The sequence below is a fragment of the Heliangelus exortis genome, chromosome 1 (assembly GCF_036169615.1).
Source record: "Heliangelus exortis chromosome 1, bHelExo1.hap1, whole genome shotgun sequence".
Taxonomy (NCBI): Eukaryota; Metazoa; Chordata; class Aves; order Apodiformes; family Trochilidae; genus Heliangelus; species Heliangelus exortis.
The window spans coordinates 173,523,397-173,539,408 of NC_092422.1; the positions used below are offsets into that span (position 1 = coordinate 173,523,397).

Genomic DNA, 16,012 nt, shown 5'->3' on the forward strand with positions numbered 1-16,012 from the left:
TAAAACCCCTTTAAAATTAAACAGTCAGTGTTGGAAGCTTAAACCTTCTGATGTCGAATACTTCAACCAATATTAATTTTCCATAAATATTCCTCTTTATCTTCAGCAACACCTGCCAGGTCATTCTCCATGTCATCAGTTATCCCAGTCACCCAAAAACTTACTCACTACCTGATAGAATGGCCAAAATGAAAAATTAAACAATGTATTAATACACAAACCTGGTTCTCGAGTTTCTTCCCCTCTCTCCCTCCACCAGGAAAAATTGTACATACTTAAGTCATCTCTAACTCTAGCTGAAAACTATATCCATCTAATAATTATATTTAGTACATGACACCCAACTGGCATTTACAGTAGGATTTACCTCACACTAACTTTGGAAATCTGAATCTCAAGTACTCATGTTTTTCTCTTTTTATTGTTGTCCCAAAAGTAACAGGCATTAAAACATGACCATTCACCTCACTTGACACAGAGCTTCTGATGTAAATTTTCCACTGGAAGTATCTCTGTTTCTGTTGAATCAAGTGTGACAATAAACTACATAACAACCTTTGATTGTTAACTTTCAGTTCTTCAAACATTAAAAAGGATTTATCTTGCCTAAATTCTATCCAGCTCCTGTAACTCGTTCACACAGACTGACCTTAAAGCCTTTTGATGCTGCTATGTGGGCAGCAGTCCATCCCTCTTTATCAGCATGGTTGATGAGATCTGCAGAAATAACAGGCTTTACTCCACTGCTAAAGTTGTCTTCTCTCTTCTCCAAATCACAGTAGTCTAAATTTGGTTCTGCATCAGTCAAAGAGTTCCCATTGTTTGGTTCTCCATAGTACATAAGGAGCTTGAGACTGTCAACATTACCAGAGTCCACTGCTGCGTGAACTGGTGACCAGCCATCCTAAAAAAAACAAAAAAAAAAAGCACATTTGCACCAAACACATAGCTACATGTTTGTTTATGTCAGCAACGAATCTGAATTGAATGTTCTGTTGGGAAATTAAAACAATAAGCAAGAGTGACATAATAATCCCTTGGGAAAACAGAGTTGCTTCTATGTGTCTGGGGTCGTAAATAGAGAGGGGAAAAAGTGGAGCAGAAAGAAAATTTTACAGACTTCTCTGAGGTCAGTCCAACAGATAGAGACCTCAAAATTTTTGGAAGAGTTTAAGTGATACAGAACTTACATTATGTTATCAGACTGCTTCTTTATCATGTATCAAAATAACATCATTCTAATGATCAAGAATACCTTTCATGTTGCATTAATAAGTTTATCAGTCAGATATTTCATGGTTTCATTACTTTCTCTCATTTCAAGTCAAGTATGTTTACTTTCCAAATCCAAAATAAATAAATCAAAAAAATTCAGTGTAATAGAGGAGAAAAATGAACTGCGAAACTAATACTTTTTGTGCTGTGTTTCTGGACACCCTACATCCCACATTTATTGTTATGTCAAAATATTAAGAAAAATTTCAGGACAGCATCTGAAAAGGGCAATTAATAGCAAATTAATTTCAGTACAAGCCTCCTCCCTTTTTCCTGCAGATACCTTTTTTCCCCTTATTATTCTATTTGTGATATGTGAGACTTTATAATTCTGTCTGGCAAATCTGAAGGTAGAGGTTCTCTCAAGGACAACAATAAAGAACCCTTTATAGCAAAATTCCTATCTTCACTTCACCCTAAAAATAAGTCAAAACAGAAGAGTTCTGCTTTTACATTCCAGATAAGTCTTCAGGAAACTGGAGGTAGAATCTGAGCTATGTAAAATGATATGGAAGTTGCATAATTCAGGAGACTTTACACAATACACAGTTTTAAAAATTCCAAAATGTATGATGAAAAGAACAAAATATTAATTTCTAATTATACATGGTTTACTTCAGCTGTAAAAAAACCTTAAAATCAATATTTAATGTAAATATTACCTAGCTGCTTATGGTTGACCAGTACTATACAAGGGACTTTAATTTCACAAACTTTGTTAACTTACACTGGTTTTTACTGTTCGATCTGCTCCACCATCCAACAGTAGCTTAATACAATCATTACTTCCATTTTCACAGGCCAGGTACAAAGGTGTCTGTCCTCTTTCAGCAGCATGGTTAATATCAGCCTGATACATAATTAATAGTTCTGCACACCTACAGCAAACAATAAGGTAGTAAAATTATTTTATATTTAATACCCAAAACCTCTTTATAATGTAAATAATTTTAATTGATTTTTTTTAGTACTGATGCACTAAAGCCAGATCTACCCGTGGTTTCATCCATCACATATACACAGGTATAATTTTATACATACGAATAAAGACATAAAATCAGGGTACTTTAAACCTGAAATCTTTAAAATACAGTAGCTGCATTTAAAAACTGTTATTATAAAACATTTTATTTCAAAAAGCTAATAAAAACTTGACGACAGCTGCTTAAAAAAACCTTCAGCTGAGCAAAAAAATATTATTTCTTTTCTGACTACTGATATTTAGAATAATTTTAAAAAGAAAATAAAAGAAAAAAAAAGGACTAGAATTAGCATTAAATGCCAGTAAAAGGGACACTGTCCTAGGGAAGGCACCTGGTGGGGGCAGTACAAAAGCTATGGCACTACCTACCACTCAGATACCTGAATGGAGACTACTCCAGAATGATGTCTGGGAGTGTGCTGGTTGCAGCTACTGGATTAAGGAGGATAGAAGATCAGGTGGAGTGCTGAAGAGCAACTCAATAGAGACCAGCATCTGGATCCAAGATCCTGTACTTTCTCACAATTCTATGTAGTCAAAGTTTACTTCCCAATTCTTGTGCCCGGGGGTTGGCTCACTTTCCCTTCCCAACACAACTTAGCAATAATTAAGACATTAGAAAAACCTTAATTCCAGTCAAAAGCCTCTGCAGTACAAACTAGACCTTTAATCAAAGATAGCTCCCCATTTCTCTGGCTCAGTATTTATTAGTCCATAAAAATAGAAGGATATCAACAATAAAGCATGATAAATGCTATGCCATGCAGCTACCAGTCAGGAGATCATAAAACAAGATGACAAAATATTTAAAAAAGTGTAAGATACATATACATGAATACAAGTATTACAAAAAAAATTTCCTCTAAAGAACTTCTTATTTAGTTAGAAAATCAATCAAGTTCAAGATAAAATGACCAGTTTTAGAGAAAACAGAATGCATTAATCTGAATTGCTTGGCTGTATTTTCCAAAAATGCTCAAATGTACAGAAAAAATAAAAACAAACACAATGTTCTACCTTGTCAAATGCTGAACAGGTACCCCAACCTTACAGTCACGAAGGTCACCTTATGATGGGCTTGTTAGAAAACAGCTCTATAAAGAAACTGCAGATTGAGATTTAAGCCTATTATTTTAAAAATCTAGGGTTTGCTGTTTTGCATGGCATTCAATGACTCCTGAAATGCTACACTGACTTTCCATCTCAAGGTCACCTAAGGTCATCCTGGTCTAGAGCACACAGGAAATTATTTTGAAAGCTTCTCCCAAAAGCACTTTCTGAATTTGTGCTATTACTGATACTACCACTATAATTTCTTTTTGGAACTGGAACAACAGTATGCACCAATTCAGGAATAAGATTGACTGATGTGTCACAGAGTACTGATCAGCAAATGTGTCAGACAAGTACCAGGTAATTGACAGTAGTTTAGTGTTGTCATTAACCCCAGGTTCTTAGTGCTTTAGTACAAGTAACATGGAGTAAACAACACAATACTTGAAAGGGACGACTATACTACTGCCCATAATTTTGCCTATTGCAGATTTTTTCTGAGCCACAGCTTTGACGTGATCAACAAATCAAACAGCCTGAAGCATTCACAGTCTCTCTGATATTTTCAGCTGGCTCTGTTATTATTCCACTCACTTCTACAATTTGGTTCATGGTTAATGTCTAAAAAACGTGAAAACAAACAAAAAGTTTAGAGATTTCATACTACCTAAGTAACTGTGAGAGTAAAAGCATATAAAATATTCAATACCATAACAGAGCAGATGATATACAGCAAATTTTTGTGAGGGTGTCATAGAAATACCTTCCTATTTTAAAAAAAGTATAAGGTATTTATTTTAGTGAGAAAATCTGAAGTCTATTTTTGGTTCATCTTGTCAACTCACATGTAATTCTGACAGATTTTACATATAACCCTGAAGCATTTAACTAGATTCTGTTCTCAAAACACCTGCTGGGGATCTGCTGCCTCTGGATTAGGACGTCTAGTCATAGGTGCCCATTAGTTGTTAATCCTGAAGTCCTTCAAGAAGTGTCAAGAATCTCTTATATACTCATGGAATACTCAGGGATTCTACTCTTCCAGGGTCTATCATGGCATAACAACACTCAAAGACTCTGACTCCTCTATATTACTGTATCAGAGCAAAATCTTTAAAATTAGTGAATGCAACATTTAAAGAACCAAAAAGGAAAGATAAGCAAAACCAAAAATACATAAACCAATGGAAAAGTCTGTAATGGACTTTTTGTATTTGTAAAATAGCTTTATCTGGGTAAGGATGCTCTGGAAAAATTTATCTAGTGGTTGCTTCCAACTTCCAATACTAACTCCTACAATTCTATGATACACTGTAAAGCTGCAGATTGGAAATGCAACATCCACCTTCAGCTCCTCTGATGAAGGGAGGGTACAAAAAGTCATCTGGATGAGTATCACCCAGGAAAATACTCAGATATATGTTCTTTTGTGTCTGAATATGATTTCATAGTTCTCCACACTTCAAAAAAATCAATGCAAAAATAATTTCCTTCCTCCTTCCTCATAACCTCATATTCCTCATTCCTCATATCCTGTATTATACATGATAATTCAAAGAAAATTAAGGAATTCAAAGTTACAACACCCACATAGATCAGCATTATATCGTGGTTACTAAGAATACGTGTTCAGCAACCTTAAGAGCTGCAATTGGAAAAAAAAGCAAATGGAAAATATTAGTAACAGAATGGCAGAGTATGTTTCAGTACGTTTCAAGAAATGATAGTTAAATGCATTTATACCTAAGAATGCAACAGTATCATAATGGAAAAAGTATATAACTTAAAAGAGAATGTAAAATTGAGTAGCAGTTAACAGGCAAAATCTGAAGACTTCACTTACTTGACATGTCCCTGAGCAACTGCTGAACACAAGGGTGTAAAACCATTTTTATCAGCAGCATCAACTTGTGCTCCTGCAGTCAGCAGCAATCTCACACAATCTATAAATTGAGCATAAATACAAAATAATGCAACAAGAGTAAGTGGTAAACAAACTACCAGAGGTTAAAACCTCAAAGGGCAACAGGAGACAGTCTTTTTGGCTATACATCACACACCTTAGCAAAGTAGAAGGTCAGGAAGTAGTGTGCAGGACAGAAGTGAGAACTGCCTCCCTGCAGGCACCAACTCCCAGAATATTAGCTAATTTACCTCCAAAGTGAGGAATTCAAATTATCCACAGCCCCCAAAGGCAGCACAGACCCACTGGCACTGAAGTGACATGTCCCAAACATGACAGGCACAGGGGAGATGTTCACAAGCACCACGTAACTCAAACAATAGTCTGGCCAGTCTTGTGTCAGGATAGTTTGACATGGGATTATAATGACAACATAAAATAAACACACAAACTTAACCTCCCTAAACCATTCCCATTTATGTATTTCCAAAATGATGTGCTAAAAATAGTACCAGCCTCATTACACCAAATAGTTAAGTGCATAGTATTTGGACAGCACTTCATCCACAAATTGAAATATCATTTGATGCAATTAACTTTGAAGGTCTGCTCTATATTCTTGAAATTGGTTCTAGACCACAATAAAACAAGCCTTTCATAGGTGGAACTAATACTTTGAAAATAAGCTCAGCAAGAACACCAGTTATAAACCCCTGACCTGATTTTTGAGCAAGATTAATGTGTTCTGTTCCAGCACCAGGTATGATTCTGGAGCTAAGCTTTGCCAGTGAAGCTTATCTCTAGATATCAGAAACATGTATTTAAAATTTATATGAAATCCGACTAATCTGAATTATTCCTGAATGTATTTAGTCTGGCAATGACTCTCAAATATTAATACAGATGTTGTGGACTGGATAAATAATTTAATATTAAGAAATAGGATTTTAAAACAAATTCTTAAATTAATAAATAATTTATATAATCTTAAATTACCTTTTTTGTTTGTCTGGTTGGTTGGTTTTTTTTTTTGTTAAAGTTTCTTGTCAGCATTCACTACCAGAACTTCATCTATAATAATCTTTTTAAGTCATAAAGAAGCTCTCAGTTAACTTATTATTTTCATGTGTAAGATAATGCAAATTTAAATCAAATTACATCTTCAATGATTTTGTAACCGAAATAATACTTTGCTAAGAGACACAATTTCTCTTTTCATTGTCAGTTTTATAGTGAACAATGAGTTTGAAGATGCAGGTTCCTGCTTGATAACCTAAAATACTACTAAAATTTATAAGGAATGCTGAAAAATTCTCTTCTGGCAGTTCCAAGTATTTGGCTAGAATACCCTTTGGATTCGTCATAAAGCAGATATTAGTCATGCAGAAGACATGAACACACAGAACAAGAACCAGCTTTCAAGAAAGGTATGATTAACTCACAATTATTGATTGGCAGATCATTCAGTTGGTAGCTTATCTATGTGAAAATACTGTTTCTTACGAGGATCACTGAAAAGAGATTTTTATTCTCAGGGATAGGTGGAAGCACAAGCAAACAAAAGTGACTTTTGTAAGGCTTACTATGTGAGCTAGTAAGCTCTACAGGACCTGGTAGCCTATATAGTAAAAGAGCAATACTCTCCAAGATGCCTGGGTCTTCTGGATGGACTTTTGGGTTGGGATGTGAAGGGTAATCTGGGTCAGTCCAGGATCATTAACTCCAGTTCACTGCTTTCTGCTACAGAAGTAACCAGCAGTGGAGAGGATGGCGAGGAAGGGCAGACACAAGGCACTCAGTGATTTCACTGGGGTACAGGTTTTGGTCAAAGCAAAAGCAAAACATGGAAACTTACTAGCATAAACACCTGGAGATTTTAATGCTCTCCACCACAGCTGGGCAGTTGGTTCTTCCAGAGTGCTGGCAAACACCATGCTGATACATCCAGTGGCTCAGCAGAGCTGGCTCTATGTAGCTGTATGTCTCTGTCCCTCCCTCCTTTCTACTTCCTACATCATTCCTGCTTTTCCTATCAATCAGACTGCCACAACCGCCAAATACTCAGGACTGAAGATAATCAATCATACCATAAATGCACATTATTGGCACATAGCTGAGTCCAAAGGATATTACTGTTATTCTCATCACATCTCTCAATTTCAGGAACTCCTCTGTTATTTCATTCTCTCTGGTCAGGATTGCCAACACAATACAAGATATGCAGATACATAAGCTAAATGAACCACTGCACATGTTACCAAGTGCCTGACAGACCAAACTGGTTCCTGCTTTGTTAATGAATCAAACCAAGACAGCCTGACAAAACAATCTGTTCAGCTACACCAATCTAGTAGATCATAAAATCAACAGTGTCCTCATGTCCGTCCAAACACAACAAAAGTATTTTGTGTATAGTTATAGGGTGAAGTCCTCTCACAGACCTACAGAACTGGGGACAGTGTGTGCAGGAAACAAAGCAGCTGCTATGAGCTTCATGTGCTGGAAAAACCCTCAGCTGCAGCTCTCAAAAGGCAACTGTTTATGAACAGGAAGACAACACATTGTGTAAATAGACAGATTAAGAAAGAATATTTAAGTGCTCTCATTTCCTGTGTAAGACATTTTCTAACCTACGTGATTCTGCAATTCGAAGGGGAAAAAAAACCAGTCAAAGACAGTAACATACTCCTGGCAATCATAATCAATGCAATGAAAAAATCTGCCCATTTCATCCTTCTCAAATTAAATCAGTATTATTTCTTTCCACCTGGTTATCTAAAAAAGCTATTAAAATATTTTTAAAATATTATAATTAATGAATACTAAGAGATATTTAATAAAATAATATTCTTTTCTGAAGCCTATATACTTGTACATATTTTGTTTTTAAAAGTCTCCAATTTAAAGAACTGCATCTATCCATGCACTTGGGAATAAACTGCAAGTAACAAAGAAAGGTTTATATATTAGAGTTAAGCACAAAAACCCTTCTCCAAAAATATTATAAATCTACTACTCTGAATTTTAATATAATGTATTAAGCAGACATCAATACTGATGCTGTGTGATTCTCTTATTCAGAATTCATACAATCCATTTATTCTCTAAAATGTGATGATTTGTACAATGAAGTGTTTTTCAAATTCAACTATATATAGAGAGAGCAACACTAAACCATTGTCATACATTTATTATCTTAGAAAGTAAGATACTAAACAATTACAGGATGTATATGAATGTGTTTGCTTTTATTACTGCATTTTCATACTTCGGTCAAGTGCCTCTCTTATTTGTAATTTTGACAATAAAACAAGAAATTAAATTGCTTTTCCTGTCAGTAAGAGCTGCTCAGTAATTGTAACTGTAAATGAGAGCATTTGCTTCAAAACGTTTCAGGAATACAAGATAAGTAAAGAAGAATGGGGTCAATTACTGACTCCCACAAACAGCAGTAATGACACACACAGATATAAGCCTTAAAGATTCTACACAACAACCATTCACTGAGGCAGGGGCAAAGAAATCCACACAGTATAATCAAAGTGGACTCCTAATACTGAAGATAAAAAACTAGGGGGGGGGAGATTAAAAAAAAAAAAAAGAAAAAAAAAAGCGCCAAAGAAAGAAAATAAAATAAAAGCCTTTTCCAATATTTTAAGGGTTTGGCATCAGCAAAGTATCTGTCAGATGAAAAGGCCCAGATGTTATTACAAAGTAAGCCATCGCACCTAAACAAGCAAGGATAAAATACACTATTCTGAACCAAGGAAACATTCCTCCTATTCCTCAGCCTGGTGGTAAAATTAACCCTGAATGTGTCAGAAAAGTATACATTATCTGCCTAGCTATGGATTTGAGATTCTTACTTTACTCTGATTTTCAAAGTACTTGAGAAAAATAACAGAATAGTACCTCAAAATAGTATTTTGAAAACTGGGTTGGTGTTTTCTAATTGTGTCACTAACAAATGCATTGTTAAATAAAACTAGAAAGTACTCCTGAAAGCAGCTGGTTTATAGGCACTATATTCCACCTTTTACTGTGTTCCAAAAATCAACAACAGTTTTTCCATTGGTATTGGTGAATTAAATCTTTAGGGTTCAAACCAGCCTGATGGTACTATTTGCAATATAAGAATCTAAGAGTTTTTTTGCATGAGCAAAAAAACCCACACAGTAAATGTGTACTGGAATTTTAGAGCTGCTGTTCAAAGAGAGCCTTATGTTAAAGGTTTGAAATAGCTCGGAGTTTGTAACCATTTCATAAATACATATTTTAAAGTATGATGACTGTTAAAAGGTTCAGAGATGCTACTTTCTTGAGACTGGTGGTTGGGGTATGGGAAAAAGAAAAATGTTAACTACGTCAGTAGAGCCTAGAGAACAAACTAAGGCTATTTAACCTAATTAAAAAATGAAGACAGTTAATTTTATTTCCCAAATAACAAATGACTCTGAAACCATTTTCCATTATTTTCACCACTGCTAGGGAAGATCAAAACACACCAGTGACTGATGACCTATCCTTTTCTGCTTACTTCTCATAAATGAAAGTTCTTTCTTTCAAGCTCCCTTTACTACAAAAGATCTTTAGTTTGCTACAGAAAGGGGATGGAGAATTAAAATGGATGTTCTTGCAGAATGTTACCACAAGCCAGAATGTTTTCTCTGTTCCAAAATTCTGCTTCTGGAAGTATCACTTGTATATATGCTATACTATGACTTTGGTCATATAATTTATATATCTCAGTTTCAGTTGCATGTATCTTTTTAAGAACATGCTTACATTTAAAACTTATGAAATAAGCTTTCACTGTTTCACTTGGATATTGTAACAAAACTTAGAATCACTTACCTGTATGTCCATTTGTAGCAGCAGAATACAAGGCAGAATAGCCATCTTCACAAGAGTAATTAATGTCCAGTCCTTCTTCATTAAGCAGCATTGATAATAAAGTGACATTTCCCTGGGAAGCAGCTTGGTGAAGAAGGGTGGGCCTGCCACCCAGGGGGACAGGACCACCACTTGTTAACAAAGGGGTTAGGGAGGAAGACCAGCCTGTGAGTTAAAGCAATAGAAGTTAGATGGAAGACACATAATTGAAGCTCTGCATTTTCTGTGCTCTTTTAAAAATTAGAAAGGATCTCCAAAATTACAAGATTCATTAGTTTAGCACAAGTTTTGTGATGATGCTTTGTCTATACATCAGATGGTATTCTGAACAACAAAAACTGAGTACAGCAGTGACAGTTGTTAATGCAAATGAGCAGGATTTAATTACAAAATGTTAACATAAAACTTGTTATGAACTGTAGTAGCAGCTGGATGTCTCAAAAAAAAAAAACCTATTAAAATTCAGAAACTTACAGAAGTTTTAAACAAGTTTTAATTTAATTGCTGATACACCGGAAAGATTTTAGAAAGTATCTAAAGGAAGGTTTCCAAAACAACCTCTTTTCATATGAAATTTCATCCTCCTTTACAGCCTTTGTGCAAACTTAACTATGTATGTCTCACCTGCAGTTATACAGAAAAATCAGAGAGAGCCCTTATAACCTTAATTTTCTTTCAATAGGTTTTTAAAAAAATGTAGAAATCATTTATACAAATACAGAAATAAAGGTATTTATTACTGAATTTTACCTTAAAGCAATGTTCCTTTTATTCAGCAATACTTAAACAATACACCATAGAATGTAAGTGTGAATGATTAACAGGTTATATAAAATTTACAAGTGAAAGCTTTCAGGTCACTCTATGAAAAAAATAATATCCAATTCAAAGCTTTGAAAGCTTAAAAATTATCTTGGTCAAATGTTCTGTTCATTACTTATGAGCCTTAGTAGGGAGTTTGTTAAGAATATGAAGTTTGCTGCATAAAGCATAGAAAATTTTGTGCATTCTTCCTTGGTCAAGGACTGCAAGAGAAAACAGAAGAATGTTTTTTGCCTTATTTTCACTGTTACCTTTAGGAAGTCCATATTATATTTGTCTCTTGAATAAATAATTTTGTATTCTGCAGTCACACATAAGCTATTATGTGAGGCTGAAATCAGACAATACAAAGCAGGTTTACACAGCTTTTACTGTGACTCTGCAACATCCAAGACTGAAAAGGAGCTGCAGGGCATTACCTCCAGATCCATCAAGCTGATCAAGTGCTATCCAACCTTCAGCACCTAGAACTACAAAAAGCATGTGGCTACCTGGCTGGGGTGATCTACCCTGCATTTTGGAAAACAGAAAATTAAACATAGAAGTTCCCTACAGATTTCTGTAGAAGCAATAGATTTGGGAACCTTTCAAGTTCTGAGTAACTTTAATTAAAGTCCAGATTACATAACAACACATTATTTAATCAGCCCCAATGAAGAACACAGAGTTTGACCCCAGTTTAAAACAACAAAAAAATAAATGCATGGATTATTTTCCTGTTTGTTTCTGAAGTAAGTTAAATTCATCATTTCAAATTCACTTTACTAACTATGTAAAAAAAATGCATTTGCAGTGTTTTCACAATGCTAGCTTATTATTCAACATATTTATTTGATATTGACTACAGAATTACATCACTACAGCTATGAAGTTAGGTTATAAATCCAACATTAAAATGACAATAAACCGTAAAATTTATTTCATCCATCTTCATGTAACTTCAATTCTGAAGCTCTCTTTTGACTATTAATACAATTGATAATATGTTTCTCCAATACTTTTCATCAGAGGATTGATTGGATCTTGATTTTCTGAAGACTATAAAAAAAGCAATAAACTAAACTGCATCCTTTAAATAATAATAATAATAAAAAAAAATTATTTCCTGTTCCAACACTTGAGAACAGCTAACTCTTACAAAATCCCCAATAGACAGAAGAATAACTTTATTCTTCCTTTCCACCGCAAAAGTGCTTTTTTTCCCACAACCTTTGTTTTTCTTTGAAACTAACAGTGTTACTATATATTCCAATGTTTTTAAAATGGTACTTGTGTAGTTTTTACTGTCTTGCCATGGTAGTTAACTGACAGTGGACATTGCTTGGGTGGCAGTCCATGTGCTAACATTCCTTGCTCTAGTTGTACTGGAATTATACAGGGAATTTAGGGAGCCAAACAATATGCTTTAAACACGAAGTTCACTTCGTCAAGCAGTTTCTCAATATGAATAATATTTCTGAGTTCCCTTCCTTACTGAAAATCGTGCAAGTTTTTTTGTTGTGGGCTTTTTTTTTCTTTCTTTTTCCAATTCATCATGAACAGAGATGCCAAGAGGAAATTGTTTTGCACCATACGTGTTATCTTAACTTCCATTTCAACTGTCTGAAGTAAAAAATGTGTTGCTGCAATTCAGTGATGAAATTCATTATACTTTGTTATCATTAGATGAAAACCTACTGAAAAAGATACAAAAGCCAGGTAGTAATACAAGCATAATCTTAGCTTCTATAATATATAATATAATAAAGCTAACTTCATCCAACACAATACATCAACACTAGAAAATACCAATAAATAAGGTACACCATTACAGATGCAAAAAAGTTAGGAGATGTGAAGCATCTATGAAAGCTTTTAGGGCATGCAGTGATGAAGGGCAGAGGGACAGACAAAAACAGCTTCTGGCATCAGCTTCAGAATGTGAGATGGTTAATTTCAGAGCCCAGATCAGTTCCTTTACCCACCCCCCCCGCTTTCATCTTCGAAGCCAATTGGATAGAGGGAATAAATCAATCATTAAAGAAATGAGCAAAATAAAAACCAAACTTCATTGAAGAGTGACATAAAAAGCGCAAAACCAAGAAGAAAGTGAAAGCAGAAATCCCAGGGGTATGAAAATCCAACTGCCTACATTTGTTTCCATTTTGAAGTCTTACAGCCATTGAAATGTAGAAATCCAAACAGAGCAGAAGCATTTTGGCACCAGTTCAAAGGCTGCTGAGGTTAATGAAAACACTGTCACAGATTTTGAATCAGGCCATACATGTTCATTGTACGTTCTCAGTGTGCAGTCTGTTCAACATTAACGACAAAAGCTGGTGTCTTTTCTTACAAGGGATGAAAAGAGAAACATCCAGTACTATGTCCTGCCTCTGGAAGAAGGTATTGACATATTGATTTAGGAGAACATGTAACTGAAACAATCAGTGCTCACATTTTTTAAGTTTGTTCATAATAGCTGCTCCTTCTAGAACCAAGACACTCTCTTACTGAAAAAATCAGGCTGTTGGTAAGTTCTTAAAGAAATCTGAGCTAACTAGAAAGCTATTCTAAATTAATACAATACTTCAGTGATTATCATTCAGATTTCCCAGTAAGAATATGAATTTATTGACAAAACAGGATTCTTTCAATGTTTTTAATGTTAAATTCCTTTGGCACTGTTTAAAAATATTAACAAATTCTGATTGCAGCTCACTACTTATAATACAATAAAATAAAAATAATGCTCTGCTTTAACTGAAAGTAAAATTGGAAACATTTTCTGGAAGAAGTAAACAAAATAGATTAAAGTCAACCAAAACAATAATAAAATTAACTGAATCTGTGCCTAGAGGGCACAAAAATGCAGATGTGGGAAAAAGGTTTCAATAGTAAGTGTTGTTTGTTAGATGATGTTCACCCCAAGAAAAGTCATACTTAAAAAAAGGAACTGAAAATATGAAGTGACATGAATTCAGGCATTACCAACTACACCATCTTATCAAAACCTGTTGTTGCTAGCTTTGGTTTATCTTTTCTAAGAGAAAGTCTATTTCCATATATACATATAAAATCTTTTTTTTTTTCTAAGCATAGAATCTTGAAGGAAATGTCTTTCTATTCTTGCATAACATCTGTTGCTCAAAATTGTTTTAGTTCTGCAGTTTGCCAGAACACTCAGCCAAAATAGATTAAGTTCCCTTAAAAAACATAAATAAAATAGAATGGACAATTATTGCAATAAAATATAAGCAATAGTTTAGGAAAAAAGATTAAGGATTTCCTGAATATTTACTTGAATCTTGCAGATAAAGTTACTGAAATTCTTTGAATCTGTTGGTAGTAAGTACAAGAGGGATATTAAAATAAATCAGTAAACCACTAACTGGAGTGTAAACCAATCTTTCTTTGCAGACTTCACATTATGGGATATGTCTCCCCTTTGCAATTGCAAAAATTCACAAATAGCAGTCACACAAAAAACTAACAGCGCCAAAGGTTCAGAGCAAAGATTAAAAGGGGATTAAATGAACCCAAATGTTTCCAGCCCTTCCAAAAAAAAGTGGATGGAGAGCAAAGGAAGAAAGGCAATCTGAACACATAAACCAGCACAATTTGAAAGAACTAACAGTTTTTTACAAAAATCTTTTGAGAATTGCCTCTGAGAACTGCCACAATTTCTATAAACTCCTATCAACCATTTGGTGGAGGATTATTTGAGCCTACTTAAATTGTTCTCCTAATAAAAAAATTATGCTTCAAAGCAAAAACTGAAGAGATAACTTGGAGGTATGAAGTAAAGTGGTGATATTTTCATTTTTAACACAGAAGATTTATGGGGTTTTTCTACTACTAATCAAAACCTGTCTTAAATGATCACCAAATCTCATCTGGTTAATATAAGTCTAACAGAAGTGTACACCCTAATTCATGCTGTTAAGATTTCTGTAGGAGAGCGTCCTGCTTACAAAAACCATTCCTTTCAAAGCTGATTTTGCCAATGATTTCTTGCACAGTAATAAAATCTTAGGTATTTTTTTAATGATGTTTTATATTCCATTATAGAGTCTATTTGCACGGGAAGGCAAATGAGGTTTGGAGAATATCTGGAATACTGGGAGACTAGTTATCTGACACAGAAGTCAAACTCAGCTAGGAATGATTTTAAGAAAATGTAAGAAGAAATTGATGAGCAGAGGACCAGAGCATCTGCCATACAAGGAGAGACTGAGAAAACTGTGTACATTCTGCCTTGACAAGAGAAAGCTTAGGGTAGACCTTATTACAATGTTCCAGTACTTAAAGGGGGGGGTTACAAAGAAGATGGAGACTCCTTATTTACAAGGAGCCCCATTGACAAGACAAAGGGGAACAGGCAAAAGTTGCTCCTGGGCAGGTTGCAATTGAACACAACAGGGTAATTTTTTACTCTGAGGACAGTCAGACACTCAGTGGTCTCCCAGGGCAAATGATGGATTTCTCCACTTTGGAAAGTTTTAAGTCTCAGCTCGACAGGGTGCTCGGACATATCATATAAACAATATTAGAAGGGTTGGACCGGATGATCCTTGAGTTCCCTTCCAACCTGACATTCTATGACTCTATGAAATTCAGGGCAACCATAGGAAAAATAGCAAATTAAGTAGCAGTCATCAAATCTCACAGATGTTAACTTTGACAGACCAACGGGAAGATTTATGAGCTTGTATAATTATGGCCCAGTAGAGAAAAGAGAGGACTCTGACAGTATGGTGTCACAGCCAAATGTTAAAACCATGACTAATTTACTCCAGAAATATGCAGAAAGTCTTCAGTGATGTGGAATGGGAATGAAAAATTCTTAATAATGTGGACCCAGGAATCTCCTATATATACAGACAGAAGTCTGCCACACGCTGCTTTTAGAACACCTTCTGTAACTCTGGTGAGTTCAGCTGCCTCATCAGGCAGTGATGCAGCTACCAAGACGAAGCAGTTGGTTGTGTGATGGAAGCAAACCAGCTGGGGGGGTTGGGGAGGGTTGGTTTATAACCTGTATATGATGATGCAGAGACTGAAGTTATGAGGTACAGAAGCACCATAACAGAACTGAGAACTACTGT

General features: G+C 35.0%; 1 protein-coding gene across 3 annotated transcripts in view; it reads right to left on the bottom strand.

The window, feature by feature from the left end:
* The window catches only part of CTTNBP2 (cortactin binding protein 2), an 81,678-nt gene that overhangs the window by 24,785 nt on the left and 40,881 nt on the right, over positions 1-16,012 (bottom strand). For all 3 annotated transcript variants that reach the window (XM_071733711.1, XM_071733713.1, XM_071733712.1), the window contains exons 5-8: positions 10,068-10,271; positions 5,154-5,253; positions 2,003-2,153; positions 650-904 (exon numbers count right to left, since the gene is read on the bottom strand). In XM_071733711.1, the coding sequence (XP_071589812.1) occupies positions 650-904; positions 2,003-2,153; positions 5,154-5,253; positions 10,068-10,271 (710 nt within the window). The remainder of the gene's footprint in view (positions 1-649; positions 905-2,002; positions 2,154-5,153; positions 5,254-10,067; positions 10,272-16,012) is intronic.